At 39.7% G+C, this 14,234-nt stretch overlaps 2 protein-coding genes across 6 annotated transcripts in view; both read right to left on the bottom strand.

The window, feature by feature from the left end:
• arhgef10la (Rho guanine nucleotide exchange factor (GEF) 10-like a) overlaps nt 1-8,936 on the bottom strand; it is a 114,983-nt gene extending 106,047 nt beyond the window's left edge. For all 3 annotated transcript variants that reach the window (XM_023155086.3, XM_023155087.3, XM_012918184.3), the window contains exon 1: nt 8,523-8,936. The gene's annotated coding sequence lies outside the window, so the exon portion shown is untranslated. The remainder of the gene's footprint in view (nt 1-8,522) is intronic.
• A 1,968-nt stretch (nt 8,937-10,904) lies between these two features.
• The window catches only part of chd5 (chromodomain helicase DNA binding protein 5), a 38,622-nt gene continuing 35,292 nt past the window's right edge, over nt 10,905-14,234 (bottom strand). For all 3 annotated transcript variants that reach the window (XM_004547437.6, XM_012918201.5, XM_004547438.5), the window contains exon 40: nt 10,905-13,727. In XM_004547437.6, coding sequence (XP_004547494.3) covers nt 13,600-13,727 — 128 coding nt within the window. In that variant the 3' untranslated portion in view covers nt 10,905-13,599. The remainder of the gene's footprint in view (nt 13,728-14,234) is intronic.

Here is a 14,234-nt window from a genome sequence, read left to right as displayed (position 1 = left end):
AAAGCCTTACTGGATGGAGAATCATTCTCATTTCTTCACTATAGACTTGGTCTGAGCCAACACATGAATGACAATGGAAATATTGATGTTTATGAATTAATTCAAGACAACAGGATAGCTGGTGGTTTAAACAAAGGTTCTGCTTGTGAATACTAATAGAAAACCGCAACTCAGAATCTTTAACTTGAAGTAGCCCCCTCAGAATTAAAATGACAGGTATTCTGAGCAAACTTTCTTTGAAAGAAAGCATTTGGACAAGCCATCAAAAAGATTCAAGCTTAGAAAAATAAAGAGCCCCAGGAGTGGTTCTGTGTGAAAGCTATTCTTGTGGGGAAAATGAGATACATCACAGAATAGAGATGAAACCAACTCCTACACACCCTGTCCCTGACCTACATAGGGCTCTGAAAACTCCCTCACTGTGCACCAAATGTGGTAATGAGAGGAGGGATGTATGTGTACAGGGAAAGTGCAAAATGCGTCTTTTTTAGGCTGTGCCAGGACACACATTTACAGAGTACCTTGTAGCTGAAACCTTGTCGTACTTTAAATGTGGCAGTTGTTGGATTTGCATATTTAGTGTTGTTCTCGTCTGCATTTTATTTCCATTCAAAGTGTGCTGTCTTTGATTACTGAGTGAAATCTTGTGGGTCCCTGGCATCCAATTTGTGCTCCACGATTCCATCTCATCTCTCTATTGCAGTTTACTTAACAGCTTAACAAAGCAGTAAGGGTGCATAATTTTCTTTAAAAATTAAATTAAATCACAGAGTTTAAAGTTAGAAGACAAAAAACAACTGCTGGGCTTCATATTTAGTACTAGACCAAATACAGATAAACCTCACAGCCAACAGTCAGTGGCTGACTATGTTGTACATATCTATAGACAAAAGCAAAGAACAGCAGCTGGTGATGACTGAATAAACAGCATTGGAAAGATCCAACAGAGAGTCACTGAGAGCACCACTACTTTAGGGTTTTCCTTTACAGAAAGTGGCACACAAACACTCAGCAGACAATGAGAGACTAGCAGACCATTGACAGGAACAAACAGTGCCAGGCAGAGATGATTCTGCCGCTGGCATTCCTTCCTTCTTCATCTTTTCTTCAGCATCCCGGTGGACTTCCTATCAGGAGATATAAATGTGACTTGGCCAATTTAGTAACTGCAAACAGTTATTTGAGAACAAACGGAATATGTCTTTCTTTGGCTGTCAAAAGGTGTAACAATTTGAGTGGGAGGCTGTTCACAGACATTTGTGGATTTCATGGATTTGCTTACACATAGACTTGCCCTACCAAAGACTTTGAACCCAGAAGATAAGCCTTATTGGTTTATACTTTATGAATGATCACAAGAGATTCACAAGGCGCCTGTGCCAAAGGCCAGGTGTAATACAATAACACACTGTAAGCACAATATGATAAGAGGGGTATCTTTACAGATTTTTGATCGTTTATTCCTACTTTCTCCCAGATCTGCTGTCATGTTTTCACTGTTCAGACATATGGGGATGTATTATTCATTCAAGAACCATTTTGGCCTTCATATGCCCTCTGCTGTACAGAGATTTGGTTGTAATGTCAGCTCACAACAGCACATTTGCTGGTGATGTCACATTAATCAAGGAAACAAAACAGTAGGACTAACTGTGACTTCCCCATATCCCATTTGTTTACACAGCACAATAGTGGGCAAGACAAGTGTGTCCCTTACTGTTCAAATGCTGAAGAATATCCTGATCCATGAAGTAGTTTTTTTTAACCAAAACATAAAGTATGTTAAGTATAAAATATCTGCAAAAATGTGTAAGACTGACTGACTGCTGTACCTGCATAGGCTTGAAATGGATTGTTGATTAATTCAAACTAGCCCAAATTACTGTAGTATCTATGTTAATTCCCTTCTCTTATTTTCACCTGTTCTTTTGCAAAACCATTACTGATGATTTTATGTGTAATCTGGGTGTCTCTATATGCCTTGATTTACCTGTGAGGTTAATAATACGTCACTAGTTGGAGGATTTGACAGAAACATATGTAGGAAAGTTCAATAAGTCCTGCAGTCAGCTATTAGAAGTGAATGAAAGCAATTACTCAAAGGTCTAGAGGAACATTTTAATCAATATGGTGTTATTCACCTTACAATACAATTTGTTAGAAAACAAAGGCCCAAAGACATTGCCTGTATCAAATGTTGATATATTTCCTCCGTATACATGCTATAAAAAAAGGAATTTCATCCAAGATTTGTTTAAGCACGACCTTAAACAGGTCATTCACACTCAAAAACCCTCCAGTGTGGCTGAATTAAATCAATTCTGTAAAGAAGAGTGGGCCAAAATTCCTCTGCAGTGATGTGAAAGACTCATGGTCAGTTATTGCTAACACTTGATTGCAAGGGTGCGGCACGCACATGATCCGAAGATTCAAAAAAGAAGAAAAAAAGTATGTGTATGGTGCGCGTGGTGGGTCTGTCAAACGATAGTTATGGTCAGCGCTAGCGGTCCAAGTGGAGGAGCAGAGGAGTTTGCGGTATTCAAGCAGCCCTTTCCTGCCCAATCCGACCGGGCTAAAGTTATTACAAAAGCTTTTGGGGTGTTTAGCTGTAGACGGGAAGCCGTATTCCGTTGTGCGAAACACGGGGTTTAAACTATGATTAACGCGCTTGAGCCACGCTACGCGTCCACTTTAGTGGCAAGATCATTCCAAGCATGTATGAGCAGGAAAAGTTTAAAGTTATGGCTGAACTGTCCCAGGCATCTTCTGTTGCCCAACTACAAATGGGTGGATCTCCAGGGCAACGGAAAGCTACGTGACCGTGACAGCTCATTATGTCACAGCGGAGTGCGATATAATGAGCGGTATGTATTGTTGTAGGGTCCACCTTACAATATAAAGCGCCTTGAGGCGACTGTTGTTGTAATTTGACACTGTATAAATAAAATAGATGCAAAGCCCTATATTGTACAGTCATTTTTTTAATATAATTTCGTGGAATAAGTATTGAGTTTAATGTTTTTAACAGGCAAAAAATACTTCACTAAGTAAATGTTACATTTTTGTCTTTTTTTGTTGATCCGAAAATTGATCCAATCAGTGACTTTAAACCGTGAGCCGATCAGAACCGTGAGAGTTCTGATCAGTTGCACCACTAACAGCTTTTCTCCCATAGTAAATGAAATCAGTGTTTATAAACTGGGTTTTGTATTATCTTTGTTTATGCTTGTCTAAAAGTTTGTTTGATGATCTGAAGCATGTAAGTATGACAAATATGCAAAAACTAATAAGAAACCAGGAAGAAGATTCTTTGCATTTTAGATTCAATGTCTCCAATGTCTATAATAATATAATGCATATAATCATCAAAAAAGACACGCCTGAAAGATCATAACATTTATCACAAGTGTTTCTAAATATCAAAGTTGTCTGATACATAAGGGGGAATTCTCCAGTAACATCAAATACTCAAAAAAAAATCCCTGTGTGAAGTGCTATTATGAGCTTGTATGATGTATGCTGTAAGTGTTTTATTGATTTGTTTTTTGTGCACATTAAAGATAGTACAGACTAATGCTGGAGCATCCAAATGTAGCGGGAATAATTCCCTGTTGCCAATAAAAACTCTTCAGTGGCTTTCCTCTGAGTTCCAAGTAGATGTCAGTCTCTTCTATCTGATCTTGCTCCAGGCTAGAGCATAACAATAAAAACAGCAACTGGGACCACAGAACAACAACAGTAACTACACTTAGTTAAATCTAAAATGTCTTATGTAAACAATCTCAGACAATTCAGTTTTTGATATGTGCAGCGACTTTCTTAGATTTCTGCAGTCTGCTGTTGCCTTTAGCATTAGATTTGACATTGTGTTTGTTTGATGTTTGCTATTGTGCACTTTAAAGTAACAAGGCAAACTGTCATTGTCAGTGACAAACAGGGGTGGCTGCTCTTTTGATGTGCCAATCAAATCAGAGATCACATATGAAAATGTGCTCCCAAATGAAAGAATGTCTTTGGTTTTCTTACGAAATCTCAAGAAGTTGTTTTAATAATAGTGCAATTAACACACAGCTACAGGTACCTTGGTGTTCATCTGAACAATAGACTGGACTGGACTCATAACTCAGACGCCCTCTACAGGAAAGGGCAGAGCAGGCTGTACCTGCTGCGGAGACTCAGGTCGTTTGGAGTGGAGGGCCCACTCCTGAAGACCTTCTATGACTCTGTGGTGGCTTCTGCTATCTTTTATGGCGTGGTCTGCTGGGGCGGCAGCATCTCTGCCGGGGACAGGAAGAGACTGAACAGGCTGATCCGAAGGGCCAGCTCTGTTCTAGGATGCCCTCTGGACCCAGTGGAGGTGGTGAGTGACAGGAGAATGGCGGCTAAGCTGTCATCACTGTTAGACAACATCTCCCACCCCATGCAGCAGACTGTGACAGCACTGAGCAGCTCCTTCAGTGGGAGACTGCGGCACCCACGGTGTGGGACGGAGAGATTTCGCAGGTCTTTCCTCCCCACTGCTGTCAGACTCCACAACAAAGACTTTAACTGATCTAACACACACATCCACACATGTGCAATAACACTAAGTGCAATAATCTTTTCTGGCATCGTTGTATTTTTACTCAGTTGTATATAGCATTTGTATTCTATTTTTATCTTATTGTATATTTTATTCTACTGTATATAGTATTTTATTTTATTCTGTACAGTTGTGTACTGTATTTATTCTTATTGTATTCTAATTTTTGCCTCATAACTTTTGCACTGTCCACTTCCTGCTGTGACAAAACAAATTTCCCACGTGTGGGACTAATAAAGGTTATCTTATCTTATCTTAAACCTTCCTGCAATTCCATTAAACATGTAATTTAATTGAAATCTTAGTTTCATTAGATCTGACAGAAAGAGACTAGTCAATACTACAGAGGTCAGGGTGCCCTAATCTTTAGTTCCTAGCGTTTCTTATGTTCCAAAATTAGATCTCTATACTTCCATAACTTAGCAGTTATGTGCAGAAACAACATAGAAGATTTTTTAAAAAGTGTAAATAGTGAGATGCTGAAGATGAAAATAGTTTATGGGGTGAAAAGAATAGGTGCATACCTCTGTTTGGAACAAGACACCAAGTTAATTATTTTACTCAGATTTGATGTTTTGGCTTTTTTGTCAGTACCGTCAGCAGTTCCAAATACACGAGAACATATAGCATAGTTCACAGAGTACATAAAGAGACTTCAAAGTACCACCACATTGCTGCTGAATTGCTAAATTAAAGAACACAGTTGTTTTCGCACAATTACATCAGTCAAATCAAGTTTTAAAAAAATCTATTTTCCAGTTCAGCTCACCGATTGAGCAGGCGACCATATGCCATATGGCTGAAATGCAGCATGGGTTCAAGTCTTACCCACGGCCCTTTGTTGCTCATCTTCCCCTGCTCTCGCCTCCTTTCCTGTCTACTCTACACTCCAAATAAATGCAAAACTCCCCCCTTAAAAAAAATCCACTTTGAAACCAAAGGGGAAAAAGGCGATCCTTAAAACCCCAGATCCTGTATGAGAAATTATATTTCTGACTGAAACTACTAATCAGAAATTCCAAGATTGTCAGGGTCAGACCCTGAAAACCCTACCTTAATTTAACCAACACTGGTTGTTTGTTAATGCTTTATGTCAAAGCTTTTTAAACTTCACATTTCCTTTCATTGTTCCTGAAGCAAAAACAAGATAAAAAGATATTCCCACACTAAGAGAACTTTTGAGTGAGTGCCAGCATTATCTTTGTTTTGACACTTACTGTGACCGATGAAGGTTAGTATATCAAAAGATGACAATTAATAAACATATTCAATTTCACTGAATTTCAAACAAATGTTTCCTTATGGCTCAAAAGTTTAATTTCACCTCTATTCTATACTATTTATATGATGCCAAATCATAATAATAGTTGCCTCGAGGCACTTAATAAAGCAAGGTAAAGACACTTCAATAACACAGAAAAAGCCACAACAATTAAAGGATCCCCTATTAACAAACACTTGGTGACAGTGAGAAGGAAAAACTCCTTTTTAACATGAAGTAACCTTTGGCAGAACCAGCCACAGGGAGGGACAGCTATCTGGTTGGGGCTGAGGGGAGGAAGACTGGACAAAACCCAGACTGTGGAAGTGAGCCTGAGTTTAACAACTAATGATTAAATGCATAAACACAGAGTTATGCAGCTCAAAGTAACAGGGCAAACTTTCATTGTCAGAGTGTATAAACACAGAAAGTGAAAAGAGGTGAACGAAGAACAAACACTCAGGGCATCATGGGAAGCTGCCAACAGCCTGAGCCAATTGCGGCATAACTAAGGAAGGATTCAGGGTCACCTGATCCAACTACGGTTAGGTCTATAAATATTTGGGCAGAGACAACTTTTTTTTATAATTTTGGTTCTGTACATTATCACAATGAATTTTAAATTAAACAACTCAAGACATAGTTGAAATGCAGACTTTCAGCTTTAATTTAGAGGGTTGAACAAAAAGATTGCATAAAAATATAAGCAACTAAAGCATTTTAAACACAACACCTTCATTTCAGGGGCTCAAAGGTAGTTGGACAAATTTGCTGTCTATTTGTAAGCCTTTCTGTCCAAAGTTTAGGCTCCAACAAGAGAAATGGATGCTCATTAAGATCAGATGACTGACTTGGCCATTTAAGAATATTCCACTTGTTTGCTTCAATAAACTCCTGGGTTCCTTTGGCTGTATGTTTTGGGTAATTGTCCATCTATATAATGAAACACCACCCAATCATTTTGACTGCATATTTCTGGAGTTTAGTGTTGTTCCCTTGGTTGGCTGTTGTAAAGAGATTTCTCTTCATCATGGAAATGATTCTGCGATCTTCCACCACTGCTGTCTTCCGTGGACGTTTGGGTCTTTTTGCATTGCTGAGTACACCCGTGCTTGCTTTCTTTCTTAGGATGTACAAAACTGTAGATTTTGCCTCTCCTAATATTGTAGCAGTTTCTCAGATAGGTTTTTTTCTGTTTCTGTTTTTCTGTCCGTTAGCAGCTTCAGAAAAGCTTGTTTAACCCGCACAGAGAGCTACTTTGACCGCATGTTGTCTGTTTACAGCAAAATCTTCTAGATGCAAGTGCCACACCTCAAATCAACTCCAGGCTCTTTATTTGTTCAATTGACAATGACATAATGAAGGAATTGCCTGCACCTGCCCATGAAATTGCCTTTTGCAAAAATAGTCAGTTTAGAATCACTAACTAACCTACTAAACATGTTGTTGGCAATTACGCTAATGAAGGCTAATGAATTTTGTTAAGTTGACTTGGCTATAGAATTTGTTATCAAAAAGAGCTAACAGGAAATAAGATAAGACATGTTTGGGTAACATGACATTAGTGTGACTACAAAATACTTCAGATAAGCTTCTACATCCAAACAGTTCTGAATGTGTTCTACTAGTTAATTATCTAATTCTTGACTACATCCCAAGGGAATGTAGTCAGTGTGCGATACAGTACACCGGTAAACATTTGGGAGGCGTGTACCCACTATCAAATGGCTTATTGTTAAGTTCAGTCTGAAGGCCTTACATGTGTACACTGTGTGAGTGCATGTGTGCAAGTTTCATGGGTGAATGTTTGGCAAAATGAAGAGGGTGTCCACTGATAGTAACGTCTTTGTGGTAGTTTAAAGACATGCATGAATGGATTTCTAATGTCTGTTGGAAGTGCTGGACTGTGACTAAGGAGAAAAAAAGATCGGATACAGTGAGCCCATAGAGTTTCTTTAAAAAAAATGCCTTGGACATCCGGCCAGTGAAGCAGAAACAGAGCCCTAGCACAAAATGCAAATTAGTTGGTCAGAGGTCCCTTAGGCCCCCCAACTGCAACCCTCCACCCTCCTGTGTCCCCTTTCTATTCTGCTGAGAGTATAGAGGCAGTGTGAAATCCATCCCAGAAGGGGCCATTGTACGCCGGGAAGCAACCGTCAAACTGGAATGGTTTAGGCCGGGATCAGGCCTCTTTTTTATAGCTGAAGGCACTGGAGAAAAACCCCAGCTAGTAGGTGTTTTGGATCTAGGTTGAGCCACCAATCCCTCTCTCATCCTTCCTGGTGTCTGTCTCTGAAAATGCTATCATAACAAGGCCTCATCCTCTGTATCCCTGCTGGCTATTTGAGGCAGGCTCAGGTTTAATCGTCCATGATGGTGTGTACTCTGCCAAAGGGCCACACAGGTATCTACCATTCCCATCCTTTGCTCTTCTCCTCCACATTGTCCATTCAGCTGCCCTTCTAAGTGCCGGACTGAGAGACAGAGAGGCACAAACCAGCACACCCACCCCCAACTCCACTCCATCAATAGCCCTCTTGGACAAAGCTGCTGTCTTTGCAACATGCTAACCATGCTGAGAGTGGGGAGTGAGAAGGAGAAGAGACAGAATAAAAGGATAAAAAAAATAAGACAAGGAAAGGGAGAACCTATTTGGAACACAACAAATATGCCTCTCACCTCCTTGTCCTCAGTAGTGTGTCCTCCGAGAAGCTTCAGGCACTCCCTGATGACCCTTTAATCCTGGTAGCCTCCCATAAACTCTCAGCTTTTACCACAGCTCCAGTTCCAGCACACTCATCTTTATAGTCTCCTGTGAGGGCTGCAAGTGGCTGAACACAGATTGGAAACCTCCTGTCCTGTTTACTTTCCCACAACTTCTCCCCTGCACCGTGTGTACAGTTCTAGATGAGGTAACCTTCTTTGCTCCCTCCCCTTTTTCGCTGCCTCTCTTGGCTGCCTGGTTCGGTTCCTCCCTCTGTCTCCCCTCTCTTTTTTATTGCCCCCACCCGCCACCCCTCAGCTCATCCAGTTTCATTTTGTCCTTTCTTTGGTTTTTCTCCCTCCTCCCACTCTCCAGACCCCTGCTGCTGTCCAGACAGCGGCACAAAGCGGGGTGAGGGTTCTCAGTCACAACTGACCAATAGCAGATTGGCAAAGGCAAGCATTCAGCCAATGAAATGCCTAGGGGATGATATTTTCACCAATCAGGGGCGAGATTCAGACAAAAAGGGGTTGGACTAGAGGAATTAGGGGCAACGCTATCTCACAGCACTTCCGTGTGGGATGAAGGTGTCTGTGCTAGGCAGCCGGTTGAATTGAAACAATAGATGAAAAAATACATTTGGTTCTCCAGCAAAGTAATGCTTAATACTATAATCCTTGTGTTCCCCCCACACCACACACACCCTGTGTTTAAGGTGCGTTTATATAAGGCTTTAATACGGACTTTAAAGAAGCAGTCTATTATCTGAATTGAACATAAATGTATATACTTTCTTATTTATTATTATTTTTGTTTAGGTTAGACAATTTGAGAAGATGGGAAATAATCCCTTGCATTGTAAAAAACAACAAATATGGACTTATTTTACTAGCAAATTCTATATGGGTTTGTTTTAACGCTAGACATTTTGATACACAACTTTTGACATTATGAAACAGACATGGCACTCAAAGAATCCTGAACTGAAATCTGTGGGTAATGGGAAATCACACCAAAAAAATCTTTTCTTTTCTTTTTTCTTTTTAAATCACATGTGACTGACGATTCTATACATGCACATTTTATGTCTTGGTGACCACAGACCAAATTACATGCAATTTATGGTAACTGGTTATTCTAAATCAGCCACAGAGAGTGTGTCATCTGTCTGCGCTAGCCCTGTCATGTTTTGGCAATGTGTCCAGGATGCACTACAGTGAATATCTGAAACAACATAGGGAACTGGTGTGTTAGTATCACAATGGAAGCATCTTAGGGCCATGTTAAACACAAACTATCAGCATTCATAATTACTTAACAAAATAAACACCATCATTAATATTAAATAGGCTTTAAGTTTCATAAAGCGATCGTGGCTCAAGAGTTGGGAGTTCGCCTTGTAATCGGAAGGTTGCCGGTTCGAGCCCCAGCTTGGACAGTCTCGGTCGTTGTGTCCTTGGGCAAGACACTTCACCCGTTGCCTACTGGTGGTGGTCAGAGGGCCCGGTGGCGCCAGTGTCCGGCAGCCTCGCCTCTGTCAGTGCGCCCCAGGGTGGCTGTGGCTACAATGCAGCTTGCCATCACCAGTGTGTGTGAATGTGTGTGTGAATGGGTGGATGACTGGATATGTAAAGCGCTTTGGGGTCCTTAGGGACTAGTAAAAGCGCTATATAAATACAGGCCATTTACCATTTACCATAAATAAAGGTACTCAATTTGAATTGGACCAGGGTGATCAAACGCCCTTAAGTTCAATGACCCAGTTTGACTTTCTGTAATGACACGAAATACAGGTAAACACCAATTTAATAAGTCAGCTTATTATATTGTTATATGCATCACCAATCACAGCAGATCTACAAACACACATCCAGAGTGTTTTTGGACAAAATGATTTTACAATTTGACTAAGTTTTTTTGAAAGTACATTTTCATTGACCTGATGACAGTTTTAACATTCGCCATTTCAGGGGCCAGATTCAACCCTTCGGTGGGCCAGTTGCCTCTTGGACTCTGTGTTTGATAGTCCTGTATCAGACTTTTACTTTTTATTGTTACATTCATTCATTCATTCACTTAACATTTTGGCTTTCTTTTTTTCAGTCTGAGTACTTCAGTATTTCTATTTCTGACAATAATCACATTTGCAGTTCTGCAAGCTCATGCACAGTGTGACATGTGCTAGAGGTCGCTGCATATGAACACACTGTAATGTGTGAGGTGAAGTGTAGACAAATGTCATTCGCTTTGATTATGAAATCCTCAGCTCAGTTATTTATCTGCATGCTTCTTCAGCTGTCTCCAGACTGAGTACAGGGCAAGAACTGACCAGAAAACATTCTGTTGTTCAGAAGATTTATTAAAACACATTGAACAAATACACAGAATACAAATAAAAAGATGACAATTCACTTTTTCATTCAACTGCTATACAGCACAAATATCAGTACCATAACACTGCTTGGCGCTCATTGTCTGTAAATGCCTGCTATATCACCACCTCCCAAAAGTGAACCATCAAACGCTTCACATGCTGTGCATTCACTGCAACAAAGGTGCCTTTTAACAGGGTCTTTTGGTAGCTTTTGAAGCCACATTAATAAGCATGTGCATACATTGTTAACATATTGGTAATATTAGACTGAAGCCTTTTTAACAGACATTACATTCATACTGACTTCAGTTTGATTGCATTTCAGTGAAGTATTGTGTTTTTCGACGTCATCTCATGGTCACAGTTCCAGAGGAAAAGGACAAGTTTTTGATTGATGAGCACATACGGTGCACATAGCAGTTCTATGGCAACACCATCCAGTAAACATTCATCTTTTTCAGTTTAATACAAAAATCTATATGACATGGACTTATCTCTGAAAAATCTTTCAATTTCAACAAGTATTTACATGTTTCTGAGGTTCTGTCTGTCAACCATCCATGTCATGGTCAAGTAGTTGCTGGCATGAACAAAAACGGTAACGGAAACAGCATCGATTCACACTAAAAAAGCGTAGTGCACTCAAGATTAGTCTCATGATGCTTTCCAAATCGTAATGTTTTGAATTTGACTTTTAAGTCAAAGCATTTCGAGAAACGATGAGTGCGATACAAGCTGGAAAAATGAAGAGGGAATCAGAAGAGAGCACCTAAGGACAACCATTTGAACTGGCAAAAAACAGAGTAAGGATATACACTCACCATAAATCACTATTTCTTCACTTTAGATTAGTCAATAGCAATTATCCTTTCAGCATTTTCAAATAAGTGCCTTGGCAATGGCATAATAATAATCATAATACAAACATATCATTGGAAAAAGAAAAAAAAGATAGATTTGTCAATAAAGATTTGTACATTTAGTCCTAATATTCTTGCAGTGTGTTAATAGAAAATTAAATACGTGTGAATTTATAAAAAGACTGTTTTACCAGGTGCAGTCACTTTAGCACAAAACAGTAGATGGAATGAGTAAACATGTAGTAGCCTTATCACCAGGTAAAGCAATAAATGACCACGTACACTGTTACTAAGGAGGCTGAAAGTGACGACATCATCTAAAAGCAATGATGGTCCTTGAATGCTGATGCACAGAGAATATTACTTCAAATGAAAAGCTTTGACTGTAACACCACAATTTACAGTCTTAACCTCTGCGGAGGAAATGCACTGCAACAAGAACAAATCATTCTGGATCATATCCTTTAATGGCACCAAGTGACCAAAAACATTAGATTTAACCTCAAAAAAAGAGAAGCAAACAAAAGCGCAGTCTGCATCAAATGTTAAACTTGAGGTGACATTGCACCATAAGCACATGTGTTCTTATTTAGTCCTAACAATTAAAAGGGAACTGGGAAAGTCCCTGGGATATAAGAGGGATAAAACTCCACCCTCCATTCAGGACTCTGGTCTCGGTAACACTGAAGCCCTGTATGTGGATGTACCAGATGGGTCCCTGTTTACAATGAAGTCCCACCGGTCATGGCCCCAGGGTTAAGCTCTACAGCCACTACTAACATTCAAATATAGAAAGAATCACAAATATTGTACCATACACAGAAATACTCAGTCTTCTCTAAAATGCATTAAAAATCATTCTTGCCACTCCCAAAGTTTCTCTCACTTGATTTTCATGTACAACACTAAGCCAGGCTTCTGATTTCATCCATGTATGTTTACATGTGTTCACTATCATTAGACATATGTGAGGTAAAATAAACAGCAGTCTCTCAGTATATACAGTACAAGAGGCCAACGTTCCCAGGTACTGCAGTCAAGTCTCCCTGCAGGTTTAGCAGAAATTACTTTCTTGAGATTACCAGCAGGTGGCAGTCTTTAGAGGATTCTCCAAAAGCCTGTGTCCAGCTACTGCATACATGTTAATAGTTCTTGATTCTTTCAAATCAATATTTTCTTCACAGGTTACAACATGAATGACAAAACACAAGTTTATTTAAAATAACAATACTGGCCTTCAAAAAGCAATCTCTTATCAAGCTATGACTGTAGACATCCTCGACGACTCCACTCTTCACAGGGGACAAGCTCCGGGGGAGCACAGTCACAGTGTACAGTAAATAGGCAGATGAGTAAAAGCAACTGAGTGTATGCAGATGAAAAGAATTGAGGCTGACGCAAATAAAACACACATTCCAGAATCAGAATGAGCCCCAATCAAGCGCGTCAGGAACTCAGTGCCACCAACTTGCTCGAGTCTTCCACTGTAGTGCAGAGCGAAAGAAGCTGTTTTCAAAGAAGCTGCTCCATTTTCCTTCTTAATCTGCAGCTTTCCATCACAGGTAAACAAAAGCAAACATCTACTGAAATACTTCTATAGGATTCTTTAAAGATAAAAGTGCAATTGTTAAGATACATACGTCTGCATTAAAAAGTTAATTGCCTTATCCGTAGAGAGAAGAGAGCTTGACTTTTAGATCTGGAGTTAGGAAGGAGCGAGAGAACAAGGAGAGAGTGGCGTAAGAGTTGGTCAGTAGTCATCCATTGAGATTCCATCCCTGGGAGTTTCTGACCTGAGGTCAGTGTTACAGAGCTGGTCTAGTCCTCAATACAGATGACATCACTAGGTTTGCCTGATTTGAGGTCAGGCGTAGCCACGTCCCTCAAGGAGTCAAGTGACTTCTTGTCCAGATGGCTTGTAGGGGGTGGGGGGCCATTAGTGGAGACTGAAAAGAGAAGAGATCTTTTTTTGTGTGGTTCACTGAAACAATATGAATGTGAATGTTGAGAATTTTGCCAGATGGTATGAGACAGTTGTTTAAAGGCAAAACAAAGTCAGTAAATTTCTAAATCTTTCTTAAAAAACAAAACAAAAATTAGCTCTATGACAAATTAAAGCTCTATGACCAGCTATTTATAAAGCTAGGTCATAGGCCAAAGTGCACAATGGACATCTGCAGTGATGTGGGAAGATAGAATTTAGCTAATGTGACTGTTTAAAACCTGTGGGTTTCTACTAATGTTTCTACTTTTAAATGACTGCCTATTAGCATTAAGTAAGGATGGCAAGAACAATGACAATAAGTTGATTAACATGGATTCTTGATTAATTAAAATGATCCTTAACAATCACTTGACTTATCTAAGAAAACTAGTGCTTCTGCAAACATATGCAGACTTTTGCTTGTAGCTTTTTATTGCATATTTGCCAAGGTGACATCATTTACTGTACA

The sequence above is a fragment of the Maylandia zebra genome, linkage group LG5, assembly GCF_041146795.1.
Source record: "Maylandia zebra isolate NMK-2024a linkage group LG5, Mzebra_GT3a, whole genome shotgun sequence".
In the NCBI taxonomy this organism is placed as follows: domain Eukaryota; kingdom Metazoa; phylum Chordata; class Actinopteri; order Cichliformes; family Cichlidae; genus Maylandia; species Maylandia zebra.
This window is presented reverse-complemented; position numbering and strand designations above follow the sequence as displayed.